Genomic DNA, 17,923 nt, shown 5'->3' with positions numbered 1-17,923 from the left:
TGAATTATACACAGGCCACAACAAGTGAGCAATGGTGCAAATCGCAAACATTTATACTGTGTTATTGTTCCACCCCCCCCCATCTGCTTCCTATCTAGTCACATATATATGTCCGTGTGTGTATTACGTACCAACATGTGTTATGTATATGTATGAATAAATGACAAAGAACCAATTTCTCAGAATCAGATATCTTGTTTATTGACACACTCGCAACATGAAAGAATGTGTGAATAGGAAACAGAAAACATTTACAGGTTTATGGTAGTAGGAGTCCAGACCTACGCACGCACAGGATGTGTTCCAAACCCGATAGCGATGCACACAGCCCGATCGCGGTGAGTGGCTACTCGCCGCTGAATGAACGCCACGATGCCCCCGGGCCCCACGGAGCATGCGGTCTCCCACAAGCGGGACGTAGCCTCCGCGTTCCTGCTGTTCATCAAACCCACAATAGAAAGCGTGGTACTGGAGATGACAAACCTGGAGGGCACTCGGCTCTGCGCAACGCACAGCGCGGAATCCTAACCAACCGCTCGTGTCACTTCAACTATGAGAAACAGACCGTGAACGGCAGGATAGAAAAACAGAAAAAACACCAATGCAGGGTACACTACAGTAACCCAATTGCCCAGGTGCAATCTGTATCCATGTCCACACACTCTAGGGAGGCACGTATTCCGTATTGGACAATGGTTGCTGTTGACTCCAAAAGGTTCCAAAGGAGGATACACGAAGTAGAGCCTGTAATATCCAGCTGTTTACAGGAGGGTCACCGGGACCGCATGGGAAACTATATAAAGCTTAGTCTCCAGAGCATGGCACAGGGCGCTCCTCTCCCAGCACTTTCCTGTATTTACGAACAGCTTCATCCTGAAAACTGTCCTAATTCGTAGGACAACGAGTCATAATAAGGGCAAGAGAAACAATTCGAGCTCGGAAAACGGTCACCCGAAACAGCAAATTGTACCCGGGCGGTCACCCTGACAGCGACCCTCTCAGCGCTCTCACAGGACCTCCTAGCCTCCACCCCACCCCCGCAATCCCACCGCGTATCTACCCCAGGACCTGCACCGAATCGAGTAACGCGATGTCCAAGTTGTATGACTGTCTCCTCGTGAAGAACCGGACCCTGACAGATCACGAGAAGGAAACCCTTGCCCGTGTCAACGTGAGATCCCTCAGCGACAACGGAGTTGATGTTTTGATTGGACCCACGGACAGTTCCTTCACAAGACCCATGCACTTAGGGACTGCTCACTACCACCATCTCTGCGCCCTATTAGCCATGATCGCGTGCTACGTTACACCCAAGGTGAAAAGCTTGTACGATTATCCCGTGAGACACGTACAGGTCGCAGAGGCATCGCAGCGTTTCGTACACGCTTCGTGATCAAGCGTGAGTTGCAGGCAGGTGAGGAGGAAAGGAAAGGCAAGCCATGACAAGAGAAGCATATAAGTACAACTGCGTGCAGTGATCCTCGGAAACAAACAAGCCCGGGGAGATCGACATCAGCGGGAACTAACAACAGCCCAGACCTACTGGGAATATGTGCTTATGCTACTGTTTTGTGGTGTGTTGTTGGGTTGTTACAATTGGAAATAACATTAAAGAAATGAATCCCTTCCACAATTATGTGTCTTGTTTCCTATCCCACCTGCCCGTGCATAAGGGTGCTCTGAAATCTAGCTGAGAGAATAGGTGTCATGGCACATAGTTCCGTGAACCCTGCGTGGGTCAAGCTTCGGTTTCTTGTATCATTGAGACATGTTTCGGTTTATAGTCACATGCATTCTGGCTGTGTTTTTTTTTATTCTGTGTTGGGGAATGTGTTAGCTAAATTCCGCGCTTCACTTGTTCCATAGGCTGCGCTCCACTAGGAGCCCAGGATAACTGCACAGTAGGTCAAGGAGAGTCCAAACCCTAACACCAAGTAACAGTGGGCCTACCGATGTTACCCCATGCCACCGGGGTCCGGTACCCACCTCCCTCCAGCCAGAGGAGCCCACCAGCGGTACCCAGAGTTGCCAACACGTTGGTTTTCGTGCACCTCTTATCGCGAAATGCCAGCAGGTGCCGCGCTCGTACCAGTAGGCCCTTCATTAAGAAAAATATGTGTGTCAAAGTGTTAACTATGTGAAATTAGACTGACCTATTTTCTTTGGCTCAAGTTACCTGGCAGATTTGAGTGTTTATTAAGCAGAGAGAAATAAAACACAGTGGGCAGAGTAGGCTAGCCTACACTAATGCAGCCAGCTGTTTGAGGTGTGTGTTACTGTTAGAATATATAGGTTTATATTTATAAAGCCAAAATAATTCTGAATCATCTGTTCAAGTGACAGCTATGAAAGAGAAAAAAACACTTCTTACATGACAGTTCTGTTTACAGCATTATAATTTATATGTCAGGATTAGTAAATGTGCATGAATAATGCATGTCTGTAAAACAATCATTTTTTGTGAACTAACAAATTCTTTCTCTGTGGTACACAGAAATGTCCCTCCTCACCACCAACCCCTATGACTTTCCAATGTGTAGCCAGGGTCAGATCACTGTAAACAGCATTGACGACAAAGTTGAACTGGAAGCTACAGATGTGAGTCATGCAAAGGCTTGACCAAACTCTAGAAATTGAATGGGAAGGGACCACCGAATACTGTTAATGGAAAATACAATTCCAACTCAGTAGCAGCTAGGACTTTTCATGTTACTATTTTAATTAATAAAAGTGGCTCTACATGCCTTGATATATAACAATTACAGATGAATAGTAAAGTAACTGAGCAGTCTTCCGTTGTGTTTCAATTTTGTACTTCCTCTCTAATGCCAGGATGCCATTACAATTCTGGGCTTCAGTAATGAAGAGAAAGCCTCCATCTACAAGTTGACAGGAGCTGTAATTCACCATGGCAACATGCACTTTAAGCAGAAGCAGCGTGAGGAGCAGGCTGAGCCAGATGGCACAGAGGGTGAGGCCCACTCTTTGATACACAGTTTAAAACATAAGTCATATTCCCTATCTGATTAAAGTCAGGTTATAGATTATTTTTGAAGAAGAACTTCTAACCTCCAGAAATTACAAACTGGATGAAAATGAGAAATATGACTCTCAAAAAAGTCGAGAAGTTGTGTTTCCACTGTGATATCAGAAACATGAGATATTTCGTGCCTGATTATGTTGGGGTTGTTTCTCTTATTCCAGTGGCTGATAAAATCGCATACCTGCTGGGCCTGAACTCAGCTGAGATGTTGAAGTGTCTGTGCCTCCCCAAAGTGAAGGTGGGCAATGAGTACGTGACCAAGGGACAGACTGTGCCTCAGGTAAGGCGGAAAAGCAAAACATCTGCAGGGTCTTACTTTAGGCATGAGTGCTTTTAAAAATTATGTTAATGCGTTTGACTTAGAAGAGGTATTATTATTGCAGGTTAATAACGCAGTGAGCGCCCTAGCCAAGTCCATCTATGAGAGGATGTTCTTGTGGATGGTCATCCGTATCAACGAGATGTTGGACACCAAACAGCCAAGGCAGTTCTATATTGGTGTACTCGACATTGCTGGGTTTGAGATCTTTGATGTGAGTATGAGACCAATACTACTCAATTTGATATCTTTGAGATGAATTACAACCTTGTATGAATTAATGATTAATTTTAATCACTAAATACCATTAACAGTTCAACACATTGGAGCAGCTGTGCATCAACTTCACCAATGAAAAACTGCAACAGTTTTTCAACCACACCATGTTTGTCCTGGAGCAAGAGGAGTACAAAAAGGAGGGCATTGTCTGGGAGTTCATTGACTTTGGCATGGACTTGGCTCAATGCATTGAGCTTATTGAGAAGGTAGGTTGTCTGGGAATAAAGCTAATATGGATCCTACATGTAAATCTAATTAATTTAATATCAATCTTTTTTGTACAGCCAATGGGCATCTTCTCTATCCTTGAAGAGGAGTGTATGTTCCCCAAGGCTTCAGACACTACCTTCAAAAACAAGCTGTACGACCAACATCTTGGCAAAAGCAAGGTGTTTGAGAAGCCCAAACCTATGAAAGGCAAGCCTGAGGCACACTTTGCCCTGGTGCACTATGCCGGCACTGTGAACTACAACATCATTGGCTGGCTGGACAAGAACAAGGACCCCCTGAATGACTCAGTTTGTCAGCTGTATGGAAAGTCCTCAGTTAAACTGTTGGCTGCCCTGTATCCTGCTGCCCCACCTGAGGGTAAGAATTGTATTATATAAAAATATAAAATGTAGAACAAAACAGACCACCATTCTTCACATTCATTCTTTGAATTTATATTACAATTTCTCTGGTTATTCAGAAAATCTTTATGACAGCATTTGTATTAGGCAGAGGGGATATTTGTCAATTTGCACATACGGTCAATCCAGGTTTTTCTTCTGCCTCTAACCCAGCTCCTCTGAATTGAAGACAGATGGGGTAATTCACAATGAGAGCCAGGGGAGCAAACACAATTAACTGTTATTATTTTTTCTTTTCATATTTGCTTTGGGATTTAATCTGGCGTCCGTTTGGTTACTGGTCAGATGCTCCAACTGCTAGGCCACCGGTACCCAATTAAGGTATTTGAAGTTAACCTGAGATCCCCTCATTTACAATTTTTGACTTTCCACCATTTTGTCAGATACCACCAAGAAAGGAGGCAAGAAGAAGGGAGGGTCCATGCAGACTGTGACCTCCCAGTTCAGGGTGAGACTTAGACGTTTCAATATTAAGTCCTTCAAAATATGCTTTGTTGATCATTCATATTTTCTGAGAAACTGGTTTGTAACCCTCTTACAGGAGAATTTGGGCAAGCTGATGACCAACTTGAGGAGCACTCACCCTCACTTTGTACGCTGCCTGATTCCTAATGAGTCAAAGACTCCAGGTACAAGAATATAGCTAAATATAGATAAATATAGATTTACCAATGACAAGTATCATTAGAACAGTATTAGTAACTTTTAACAACCCCAAATTGGAAAAGGGTATTAAAAGAGGCTTGTCTTTCTAGGTCTGATGGAGAACTACCTGGTTATCCACCAGCTCAGGTGTAACGGTGTACTGGAGGGTATCAGAATCTGTAGGAAAGGCTTCCCCAGCAGAATCCTCTATGCTGACTTTAAGCAGAGGTACTTATTACATACACAGACATATATACCAAAAAAAATATCTACTCTGAGGACTTTTCCCAGCATCAGAAAAGGCTTACCTTTTACAGAATATAACCAACTTATTATAACTTGATATATAATAAAAGAAAACTTCCTCATCCAGGTACAAAGTACTGAATGCCAGCGTCATCCCTGAGGGACAGTTCATGGACAACAAGAAGGCTTCTGAGAAGCTGCTTGGATCCATTGATGTAAATCATGAGGAATACAAGTTTGGACACACCAAGGTTAGTCTAATATACCCAGCGAAATCTGTCAACAAAATGCAACTTCAAGGAAATGTACAGTTAGGTGATACATCCATAATATTACTTTTTCTAGTCACTAATGGAAAATAAATACATTATTATTTTAGCTGTGTAATGCAGAATGATTTAGAAATTGGAAAGTCAAACTGTCCTAAGGATTATTTGTAAGCATTAGAAATTGTATGTTGTTCTTATTTATGTAGTTGGGTTGAACCCCTTTTTCCGATTAAGTCCATTCTATCACATTCTGACTGGGGTTCCAGAATTGAACATGTTTACCTGTCTCAGGTTTTCTTCAAAGCCGGTCTTCTGGGTGTCCTGGAGGAGATGAGAGATGAGAAGTTGGCTGCTCTGGTCCGCATGCTCCAGGCTCTTAGCCGTGGATATCTCATGAGGAGAGAATTTAAGAAGATGATGGAGAGGAGGTGAGGAATAATAGACATCTTGGCAAGGCTTTCTGAGAACAACCTATATGTAATGAATGTTAGTTGAACTTCAGAATGAAAGATTACATCTTTTAATTGCCTCATAACATCAATATTTCACATACATAGAGTTATGTTGAGCTCAACAATAAATAATCATAATGGAATTTGATACCATACATGATACAATATGGAAATTATGTTATCTGAATATTTGGATTTTTTTTTTTTAGAATAATGTCTACTGTGATAAACGGGTTTGCAATTTCCCAGTCCACTGTTTCAGCTGTGTATCAAAAGCAGTGGTGGGGTTCTGTTTGCCATCCAAATCTATAAATGTAGCTTTAAGCTTGTCAATCACATAACCCATCCTAACATGTCCATCACATACCTCATCCTATCTTTTATCGACCAGAGAATCAATCTACGCCATCCAGTACAACATCCGCTCATTCATGAATGTGAAACACTGGCCATGGATGAAGTTGTACTTCAAGATCAAACCCATGCTGAAGAGTGCTGAGACTGAGAAGGAGCTGGCCAACATGAAGGAGAACTATGAGAAGATGCAGTCAGACCTGGCCAAGGCTCTGGCCAAGAAGAAGGAGCTGGAGGAGAAGATGGTGACCTTGCTGCAGGAGAAGAATGACCTGTCACTCCAAGTTGCATCTGTGAGTTTGCATTTGCACACACCCTTGCACATACACACAGACGCACACTGACACAGGTTTATTGGCCATTCATTTTAGTTCATCTATATTGATTTCTTATGACATCTTTGACTAAAATATGTTTATGTTTTGATAAACTAAGTGAGGCTGGTTTGTGATTTTCCTCCTGTTCTGATACCAGGATGCAGAGAATCTGAACGATGCTGAGGAGAGGTGTGAAGGACTCATCAAGAGCAAGATCCAGCTGGAAGCCAAACTCAAAGAGTTGAACGAGAGGCTGGAGGATGAGGAGGAGATCAGTGCTGAGTTGACAGCCAAAAAGAGGAAGCTGGAGGATGAGTGTTCTGAGCTGAAGAAGGACATTGATGACCTGGAGCTCACCCTGGCCAAAGTGGAGAAAGAGAAGCATGCCACTGAAAACAAGGTATTGTACCTTACCATAGTCTAACTATAAAATATAGTACCAATATTGGTGGTAAATTGGTCAAATAAACACTCATTAACATGAAAAGATTATATTATGGGTGAAGAGACTATTGCGGCCAAAATAGAATTTCAGTGGCAGGATATCAGAAACAAGATTAGATTAGGTTTCTGTAGCAGGATTAGATTAGGTTTCAGTACCAGGGAACTCCACACATTGATTACAGGCTCTACTCCTCCATCCATTAATCATACTAGCATGGTTTACACTGTTATCTGCTGTTCAGTATATAGTAATTTTATAATTATAATCTGAAATAATTTATTACAATATACAGTATATCAAACAAAATCCTCTCTTAAAAAAAGGTAAAAAATCTGACAGAGGAGATGGCTTCTGTGGAGGAGAGTGTTGCAAAGCTGACCAAGGAGAAGAAAGCTCTCCAAGAGGCCCACCAGCAGACCTTGGATGACCTGCAGGCAGAGGAAGACAAAGTTAACACTCTGACCAAGGCTAAGACTAAGCTGGAACAGCAAGTGGATGACGTAGGTAGAGTTTAAAATGTTGGCCTTCATAGTGTGTGAGATTATACTATTATCCCTTAATTTATGTATGTTTTAATCCGGTAGCTTGAGGGTTCTCTGGAGCAAGAGAAGAAGCTCCGAATGGACCTTGAGAGAGCTAAGAGAAAGTTGGAAGGAGATCTGAAACTGGCCCAGGAGTCCATAATGGACCTGGAGAATGACAAGCAGCAATCTGATGAGAAAATTAAGAAGTAAACAAAGAAATTAAAACTTTACTACCTGCAATATTGATACAAATGTACTTTTTGTTGACAATAATTGCCATGTTTGAATTTCTTAGGAAGGAATTTGAGACCTCCCAACTCCTAAGTAAGATTGAGGATGAGCAGTCTCTGGGAGCTCAGTTGCAGAAGAAGATAAAGGAACTCCAGGTACAGTAGATGAAAAAGCACCTGAGTAATAAATTCTGATGAGACATCCTTTTATACTGGTGGCATCTGAGTGCTCAGAAGGTGTGAAGAGTTCTCTGCAGTGTTCTAAAGATTTTTACAATATTAGTGAACTCAAATATTTGGAATCCCCTCCCAGTTCATAAAATGCCTATGCTGAAATGGCTACAGGCAATCTAGAATCCTCTAACTGTGTGCTTCTTACCATTCTGTGTTGACTACTGCATGTGTCACTGTCAACTGAATATAACAGTCAACTGGCATATGTTAGCACTTGTATATAACAATAAAAGTAAAATTATTTCAACTGTATTGTAGGGGGAAAATGTTTCTGATTTTATATATATTATTTCCGCTAACCCTGCCTCTTGTTGTAGGCACGTATTGAGGAACTGGAGGAGGAGATTGAGGCTGAGCGTGCTGCCAGGGCCAAGGTTGAGAAGCAGAGGGCAGATCTCTCCAGAGAACTTGAGGAGATCAGCGAGAGGCTGGAGGAGGCCGGAGGTGCCACTGCTGCTCAGATTGAGATGAACAAGAAGCGTGAGGCTGAGTTCCAGAAGCTGCGTCGTGATCTTGAAGAGTCCACCCTGCAGCACGAAGCCACAGCCTCAGCTCTGCGCAAGAAGCAGGCTGACAGTGTGGCTGAGCTCGGGGAGCAGATTGACAACCTGCAGCGTGTCAAGCAGAAGCTGGAGAAGGAAAAGAGCGAGTATAAGATGGAGATAGATGACCTCTCCAGTAACATGGAGGCCGTCGCCAAGGCTAAGGTCAGTAGAGATGGTGTTAAGCAGGGTCATTGACATCATCATTCAATTGGACAGAAATAATGATGGTACGTTGTACTAAAACAGGGTAACCTGGAAAAGATGTGCCGTACTCTTGAGGACCAGCTGAGTGAAATCAAGGCTAAGAATGATGAAAACATTCGCCAGATCACCGACACCAGCGCACAGAGGGCCAGACTCCTGACAGAAAATGGTAACCAATGACAATGACCAACAAGCCAATAATGTTGTTCAATAGTACACTGTTAATTCTCTGGGGCTTAAAGTCCACTCCACACAGTTTCTACAGTACTATTCAGCACATAACATCTTTCTACAATACATTAACCTCTATTTATAGTCTTATAGGAAATATATATATTTTTTTGACTATATGGTCCTCTATCCCTACAGGTGAATTAAGCCGCCAATTGGAGGAGAAGGAAGCCTTGGTTTCACAGCTGACCAGAGGCAAACAGGCCTTCACCCAGCAAGTGGAGGAGCTGAAGAGGCATATTGAGGAGGAGGTCAAGGTAAGGGATCCAAGATGGGCTACCAATCACATAGTTTAGAGACATACCTACATGTCACTGTGGCATGCCACTCTCAGACTCTCCAGGTTTTATTGTCACAATGATCTTTGTCTTATACTATTTCTCTCACAGGCTAAAAATGCACTGGCCCATGGTGTCCAGTCTGCTCGCCATGACTGTGACCTCCTGAGGGAGCAGTTTGAGGAGGAGCAGGAGGCCAAGGCAGAGCTGCAGCGTGGCATGTCCAAGGCCAACAGTGAGGTGGCTCAGTGGAGGACTAAGTATGAAACTGATGCCATCCAGCGCACGGAAGAGTTGGAAGAGGCCAAGTGAGTCACACTGAACTGCAGGAACACAAATATAGTGTGAATGGTTAAGGTGGTACATAAAATGTTATGCAAATATGTGTTGTAAGATATGTTTTGCATTATAAAACCAATCATACAACAGGAAGAAACTGGCCCAGCGTCTACAGGATGCTGAGGAGACTATTGAGGCTGTTAACTCCAAATGTGCCTCCCTTGAGAAGACAAAGCAGAGACTGCAGGGAGAGGTGGAGGACCTCATGATTGATGTAGAGAGAGCCAACGCAATGGCCACCAACCTTGACAAGAAGCAGAGGAACTTTGACAAGGTGAAAATTATGAAATCATAGCCTAGTGTGATATTATCAGTTTGCAATATGATCATACATTTTAGTTAAAGTATATATGTAGTATATTTCTGATTTAAAATGTGTGGATTTCCATAGGTTCTGGCAGAGTGGAAGCAGAAGTGTGAGGAGGGCCAAGCTGAGTTGGAAGGAGCTCAGAAGGAAGCTCGCTCTCTCAGCACTGAACTCTTTAAGATGAAGAACTCCTATGAGGAGGCTTTGGATCAGCTGGAAACTCTGAAGAGAGAGAACAAAAACTTGCAACGTGAGAACTTGATAGTAGTTATATTTCTTATATTAGACTAGTGTTTTTTAACACAAGGGAACTTTAATTATCAAAATTATGATGGCACTTTGACATTAAGTTCATATAACTCTGGTATATGTTCATATAACATGTACATTCTAATTGGCATTCCTTTGAAAAACACAAATTAAGTATTTTGTCAAGGTGCCTTTAAACTGTTAATATGATTAAATATCACTCCAGTGCATTGGTAATATTTTCCCACGTCTAAACTGGTCCTGTGTTTGTGTGTACAGAGGAGATATCTGATCTGACTGAGCAAATCGGAGAGACTGGCAAGAGCATCCATGAGCTGGAGAAGGCCAAGAAAACTGTGGAGACAGAAAAATCTGAGATCCAGACTGCTCTGGAGGAGGCTGAGGTAAAAATGTGAAAATCTGTGTTATGCTAGACAAGGACTACATTGGTTTTAACATAAAAAACATTTAATATGATTGATCTGACTGCCTTGCTATTCTCAGGGCACACTGGAGCATGAGGAATCCAAGATTTTGCGTGTACAATTGGAGCTGAACCAGGTCAAGAGTGAGGTGGACAGGAAGTTGGCGGAGAAGGATGAGGAGATGGAACAGATTAAGAGGAACAGCCAGAGGGTGATTGACTCCATGCAGAGCACCCTGGACTCTGAGGTCAGGAGCAGAAATGATGCTCTGAGGGTGAAGAAGAAGATGGAGGGAGACCTGAATGAGATGGAGATCCAGCTGAGTCATGCCAACAGGCAGGCCGCAGAGGCCCAGAAACAGCTGAGGAATGTCCAAGGACAGCTCAAGGTAATGGAACTGGGACATCAAGTAGAACAGAATAGAACAGACACATTGAAAAAAGAGAGGATCAATGTTCTGTAGAAAGGTATGACTATTGGGTAAATTATTTCCCATAATTCTATCACTGATTCTATGGCCACTACTTCCACAAGTTGTAATGAAACCATTTCCTTGTGAAATCCAGGATGCCCAATTGCACCTCGACGATGCCCTCCGTGGCTCAGAGGACATGAAGGAGCAGGTAGCCATGGTGGAGCGCAGAAACAGTCTGATGGTGGCAGAAATCGAGGAGCTGAGAGCTGCTCTGGAACAGACAGAGAGGAGTCGCAAAGTGGCTGAGGCTGAGCTGGTTGATGCCAGTGAACGCGTTGGTCTGTTGCACTCACAGGTATGGGTCAAAAACAAATTATAATTAAACACAACCAAGCATGCTGTTTACACACACCTGGAGTAGATTTCTATAATTTCTGCCTTGTGACTTGCAAGTTCTTTTGCATTCAAACCAATCCTATTTCTTCCTTCTCCAGAACACCAGCCTTATAAACACCAAGAAGAAGCTTGAGAATGACTTAGTGCAGGTGCAGGGAGAGGTGGATGACTCTGTCCAGGAAGCCAGGAATGCAGAGGAGAAGGCCAAGAAGGCCATCACTGATGTGAGTTCTCATGATTTATTCAATTACATCAACTTGATTCAGCCCATGATTCAATGGCAGCTGGGCACAGCAAAAACAAGCTATGATATTTGTCAATATATACATAAACAAACCAATATTTTAGGCTGCCATGATGGCAGAGGAGCTGAAGAAGGAGCAGGACACCAGCTCTCACCTGGAGAGGATGAAGAAGAACCTGGAGGTCACAGTCAAGGATCTGCAGCATCGTCTGGATGAGGCTGAGAATCTGGCCATGAAGGGAGGCAAGAAGCAGCTCCAGAAACTGGAGTCCAGGGTCAGTTACCAGCAGGATGGGTTAAATTAGATTTAAAGATGATTGCTGTACATATTTTTCATTATACACTGATCAGCCATAACATTATGACCACTGACAGACAAAGTAAATAACATTGATAATCTTGTTATCATGGCAACTGTCAGTGGGTGGGATATATTAGGTAGCAAGTGAATATTCTGTCCTCAATGTTGATGTGTTAGAAGCAGGAAAAATGGGCAAGCATAAGGATCTGAGCATCTTTGACAAGGGCCAAATTGTGATGGCTAGACGACTGGGTCAGAGCATCTCCAAAACTGTAGCCCTTGTGGGGTGTTCCTGGTCGCAGTGGTCAGTACCTATCAAGAGTAGTCCAAGGAAGGAACGGCTCATTGATGCACGTGATGAGCGAAGGCTGGCCCATGTGGTCTCATCCAACAGATGAGATACTGTAGCTCAAATTGCTGAAAAAGTTAATGCTAGTACTGAGAAAAAGGTGTCAGAACACAGAGCATCGCAGTTTGTTGCCTATGGGGCGGCGTAGCCCCTACAGTGGGCACATAAGCCTCAGAACTGGACCACAGAGTAATGGAAGAAGGTGACCTGGTCTGATGAATCACGTTTTCTTTTACACAACGTGGATGGCCGGTAGAACACATGGCACCAGGATGCACTACGGCAAGCTGGCGAAGACAGTGTGATGTTTAGGAAACCTTGGATCCTGCCATTCATGTGGGTGTTACTTAGACACGTACCACCTACCTCAGCATTGTTGCAGACCATGTGCACCTTTTCATGGCAACAAAATTCCCTGATTGAATTGGCCTCTTTTAGCAGGATAATGTGCCCTGCCACAAGCAAAAATGCTTCATGAATGGTTTAAGGAACACAAAAACAAGTTCAAGATTCTCAAATTCCCCAGATCTCAATCAAATCGAGCATCTGTGGGATGTGGTAGACAAACAGATCCGATCTATTGAGGCCCCACCTTGCAACTTACAGGACTTAAAGGATCTGCTGCTAAAGTCTTGGTGCCAGATACCACAGCACACCTTCAGAGGTCTGGTGGAGTCCATGCCTCGACCGGTCAGGGCTGTTTTGGCAGCAAAAGGGGTACCCACACAATATTAGGCAAGTGGTCATAATGTTATGGCTGATTGGCTTATATAAGCTGATTTAGTAGCATTTCACAGTTTTACAAATACATATGACTGATTTCACAACCTCAAAGACATGTCTCTATTTTCCATTTATTCTACAAAGGTGCGTGAGCTTGAGACTGAGGTGGAGGCTGAGCAGAGAAGAGGTGTAGAAGCAGTTAAGGGGGTACGCAAGTATGAGCGCAGAGTCAAAGAGCTGACTTACCAGGTAAGGGAAACTCTTTCTTTACACTATCACAGACACGTGTGTATGAAAGTGTGGGTCATTGATTATTCCTCAGCATTGATCTTCTCCCACAGACTGAAGAGGATAAGAAGAATGTTAAAAGACTTCAGGACCTGGTAGATAAGCTGCAGCTGAAAGTGAAGGCCTACAAGAGGCAGGCTGAAGAAGCGGTGAGTTTTAGACTTTTACCAGGTCTAGAAGATATTACAACATGTTATTTGCCGATGGAGATGTTAGTTGTTTGAGAAATTCAGTATATTAGTTAAGTTAATACCTACCTTTAATACCTACCTACATACCTTTATATTTTTTACCACAGGTTTCACAAATCTATATAACTTTGTATGTAACACTCTCTTTTAATCACCCAGGAGGAAGCTGCCAACCAGCACATGTCTAAATTCAGGAAGGTCCAACATGAGCTGGAGGAGGCTGAGGAGCGTGCTGACATTGCTGAATCTCAAGTCAACAAGCTCAGAGCCAAAAGCCGCGATAGTGGAAAGGTATAGTGTTGCTGCTAACCTTGAGAAAATGTGTTTCAGTTACAGCTCAAAAAGCCTTCAATACCTTATCCTTAAAATGATTTGCAGATATACTTTTCTTTATTAACACATAGATTACTGTATATCTTTGTTCTTACAGGCCAAAGAAGCTGCTGAGTAAAGACCAAAGAGCAAAATCTTTAATTCATTTTACTGTGTTGCATAAAATATGATTTTCATGGTGAAATGTTGAGCATTAATTAAACACATGTTGACAACATATATTCACTTTGTAACTTGTTTTTCAGTTTGTTCATACTATCAACATATTGTACAAGACTTCCAGTGAAGTCCTATATCATTGCATGGTTAAAACTACTTAAACATAGCAGATACTGGTTCAGGTTTTAGTTGTTGGTGCTGTACATAAACTAGTATATGAGTCAATATCACTATGAAGTGCCTTTGGTGTCCTCATCAGACTCACTCAGTCATCATGAAAATGTAGCAGAATAATGAAAGTCTGAGGTCTTATTTTAAGTGGCCAAACATTTGCACACATATCAGTACAATGACAAGTCTCTAAAAAGTTTTTCCTTCATTTTATTTTTTATTTTTTTCATTGGATGTACGTGATTTTGGCATGTCCCACACACTGTAGTTAGCAGAGCAGTGGTTAAATTATACTAAATCCAAAAAATATTACATGGTTTTATTGTCCACAATAAGTTAATTGATAAAACAAGTAATTTTGATCATGTATATTGTATTTTCATAATCATATTCACGTGTCCCTGAAATTGCTGTCCACCCTGTCATTATGGGGTAACTGCCCCTTAAGAAACCCACTGATGTTTTCAGTGACATCACTACTAGCATTTTGTCTTTCTTCAATGAAGGCTGAAGCAGTGTCTAGTTGCAGAGTAAGTGTTTACACTTATGTTTCATAATTTTTATCATATTATGTGTGTAGTTGGATGTTGTCAAACTTAACATGTCCACTCTGTCATAGTGAAATATCAGTTGATCAGAACTTTTAAATATATTTGTAAAACAGTACACAGTCAGCTTGCTAACTGTAGTATGTTGCTAAGTGAAGGTCCACCATGTGCTCATTAAATGCTAACATTAGCCAAAAATGTCCACCCTGTCATTGTCCACCCTGTCAGCAAGCCTTCCATGACAGGGTGGACATGGTTCATGACAGGAAGGACATGTGCATAGTTTAGGCCACATGCTGATAATGTTACACATCTTACAACAGCTATTACACACATTTTATAACAGTACATGCGATACCTAGTAAGAATGGACAATATGGGAAAAAAAATTGGCGATATCGGTATCAGCAAACCTAGTTTGATAAGGCAAGCCTAGTTTACCGGGACTGCCAATTACAGTGTGTAAGGGAACATTTTGAATCGTCTTTTTCAAGGAATGAGATCAAAAGGAGCTGAGATAGCAAGGAGATATCGGGAACGTCGTGATGCTGACCCAGACAGAAGAAGAAAGTACCTTGAGAAAGAAAAGTTCAAATGGAAAAAAGACAGAGAGACTGGAAAGAAGAAGGGTGTCAATGAGCTCAGTGAGAGAGAGAAGAGGGCAAAAAGAAAGAAATGGAGAGAGGCAAAAAGTCAAGCCAGAGTCAGAAACAGGGCCAGTGCTTTGCTACAGTCAGAGACACCACCCAAATCAATGTGAGCCAGGGCCCTCCAGGTTAGATCATTGGATGCTGAAAACCTCTGGGGAAGAGAACATTCGTTTATCTCAGTGGATGACAGAGAAGATCAAGAAGGATGAGAAGGTGTCAACAATAACAGTGAAATGGGAGATAACAACAACAGAGCATGACCTTAACACAGATTTCCAGGAGACGCTTCTCCATTTTAGGAGCCATGTCTTCAACATTAAATGGCAGTTTGATGCCTACAGGGAGCTCAGGAGGAGTCTGAAGCACAATAAGTCCCTCTTGCATATAGATTTTAGCGAAAATTACTCATGTAAGTACAGCGAAGAAATACAATCTGCACATTTTGGAGGCTCACACAAGCAGGCCAGTCTGCACACTGGAGTGCTCTACACCACTGGTGAACAAGCGCCACACACCTTGTGCTCCATATCACCCTCCAGAAGATACGACCCTGTGGCCATCTGGGCCCACCTTGATCCAGTTCTGAAGGTAGTGAAAGAACGACACCCTCAAGTCAGCACACGTTATTTTTTCAGCGATAGGCCTGCAACGCAGTATCGACAAAAGGGACATTTCTTCTACCTCACAACGGAACCCTACAAGTATGGCTTCAAAGAAATAACGTGGATTTTCTTCCAGGCTAATCATGGGAAGGGGGCACCAGACGGTGTGGGTGGGGCCCTCAAGAGGTCAGCAGACCAAATTGTAGCCCATGGAGGAGACATTCCTGATGCCTAGAGCTTGTATAACAAGCTGAAAAGCCTGGACACATCTGTTGAGTTGTTCTTCATCCCAGAGAGGGATATTGAATCAAAGCCTGAGGTACCTGCAATAGCTGCCATAAAAGGCACTATGAGAATCCACCAAGCTATCAGTCTGACACCCGGCCAAATGAAATACAGAGACATTTCATGTCTGTGTAAAAGGGAGGAAGGTGTTTTGGACTGCCCCTGCTTTAACCTTCAAGAGGTCAAAAAGTCCCCTGCATGTGGAAAGACACCAGATAATCCTAGGAGACCAGAAATTATTGAGGTAAAGCACATTGGAGAGTGGTGCGTCGTTAATTATGACAATGAAGCATACCCAGGTATCATCATGGATGCAGAAGGGCACAGTGTGAAAGTTAAGTGTATGCAACGCCATGGCATAAACAAGTTCAAATGGCCAAGTCTTCGGGACGACATCTGTTGGTACCATGACTGGCAGGTACTTTGCCTAATACCAGAACCACAGGCTCTGAACAAGCGCTCTGTACAGATTGAAGCGTCTGCATGGAAGTATGTGGAATAGCAACTGCAGAACTGAGTCATGTCTCTGCAGAAAGGGAGAGACTGTTTGGAGATGCGTCCAAGGGATCTTTCTGTATCTTTCTGTTTTTTCAAAACAACTGTTCTCCACTTAAAAAAATTTTTTCTTCTTGTTCTACAGTTGAATGTTTGACTTTCAATGTGCAGAATGATGTACAGAGTTTAACACTTGAAGGCCACATTAATGTCTCATTTTGGGCATCTTTATTCAGTGGCTGCATGCAGGTAGAGTGGATCAAAACCAGTCTGTTCAACTGGTAATTTCCCCCTACATGAGAAAAGGCATTTTTTTACATCATTTTCTTGCATTGTTCCTTGCATTTATGAGGCCATTCAATGACATTTCACATCGTGTCCACCCTGTCATGCCCAGGGTCATCCCTGTCATGTCTGTGTCCACCCTGTTATTTTCATGTTCTATGAAAATAAACAAATTATTTTCACAAGTTAGCAAAATCTTTTGTGTGATTCCTTTATAAACAAATATGCACTGCCGATTTTGCAGGTTTTCCTACATACATACTACTCATAGGTAGATGATTAACCCTAAAATTACTCGTGGCCAATCAAGAATGCCCCCTAGGACAAAACCCAGATCCCACACTCCTCTATGCATTTAAACATTGGGACTCAGACTGTTAGGGTCATTTCTGTAACCTGATAAAATATATTCTGAGTAAAGGACTGCATAGAGGAGTGTGGGAGAGGGGATCTGGGTTTTGTCCTAGGGGGCATTCTTGATTGGCCACGAGTAATTTTAGGGTTAATCATCTACCTATCAGTAGGTTGCTAAGATGCTTTAATTCCCCCTTAAGGGTTGAGAAAGTTAACCACATGAGGGAAGACACCATGTCCCTTGTGTCAAGCCCAGGACATGTGATAGAACAAAGGGTGTGTGTTTGGTTGACATGGGACAGAGGGGCAGCATCTTACCACACCCCTTTTTCCCTCCTTATATACTGATGCATTTCTTATACTGATTTTGAGATTATTCATTGTTACTTTGTAACCTGTGTATTCTCTCCTTGCAAGAATAAAACTGTTTATTGTGCATTTGAGTTTTCCTCTGTCTTACCTACCATTTTCGTAAATAGTTTGGACTTTAGAAATTGCCATCACAAGACCTCTACATGTTTGTATGTAGGAAAACCTGCAAAATCGGCAGTGCATATTTGTTTATAA

General features: G+C 42.5%; 1 protein-coding gene across 1 annotated transcript; it reads left to right on the top strand.

Annotated features, from left to right (window-relative positions):
• The first annotated feature begins 2,496 nt into the window (after positions 1-2,496).
• On the top strand, positions 2,497-14,017 carry LOC114828715 (myosin heavy chain, fast skeletal muscle-like). Its single transcript, XM_034291285.1, has 31 exons — positions 2,497-2,598; positions 2,833-2,971; positions 3,205-3,323; positions 3,427-3,576; positions 3,677-3,847; positions 3,926-4,229; positions 4,657-4,721; positions 4,815-4,902; positions 5,029-5,146; positions 5,292-5,415; positions 5,725-5,861; positions 6,277-6,532; positions 6,714-6,956; positions 7,325-7,501; positions 7,586-7,731; positions 7,821-7,911; positions 8,307-8,696; positions 8,781-8,907; positions 9,108-9,226; positions 9,359-9,555; positions 9,677-9,860; positions 9,978-10,143; positions 10,422-10,546; positions 10,647-10,955; positions 11,134-11,337; positions 11,477-11,602; positions 11,727-11,897; positions 13,140-13,244; positions 13,337-13,432; positions 13,634-13,765; positions 13,905-14,017. The coding sequence occupies exons 1-31, from the start codon at positions 2,497-2,499 to the stop codon at positions 13,923-13,925; spliced, it is 4,902 nt and encodes a 1,633-aa protein (XP_034147176.1). The 3' UTR covers positions 13,926-14,017.
• The last annotated feature ends 3,906 nt before the right edge of the window (positions 14,018-17,923 follow it).

This window comes from Esox lucius, unplaced genomic scaffold, assembly GCF_011004845.1.
Source record: "Esox lucius isolate fEsoLuc1 unplaced genomic scaffold, fEsoLuc1.pri S28, whole genome shotgun sequence".
Classification (NCBI taxonomy): domain Eukaryota; kingdom Metazoa; phylum Chordata; class Actinopteri; order Esociformes; family Esocidae; genus Esox; species Esox lucius.
This window is presented reverse-complemented; position numbering and strand designations above follow the sequence as displayed.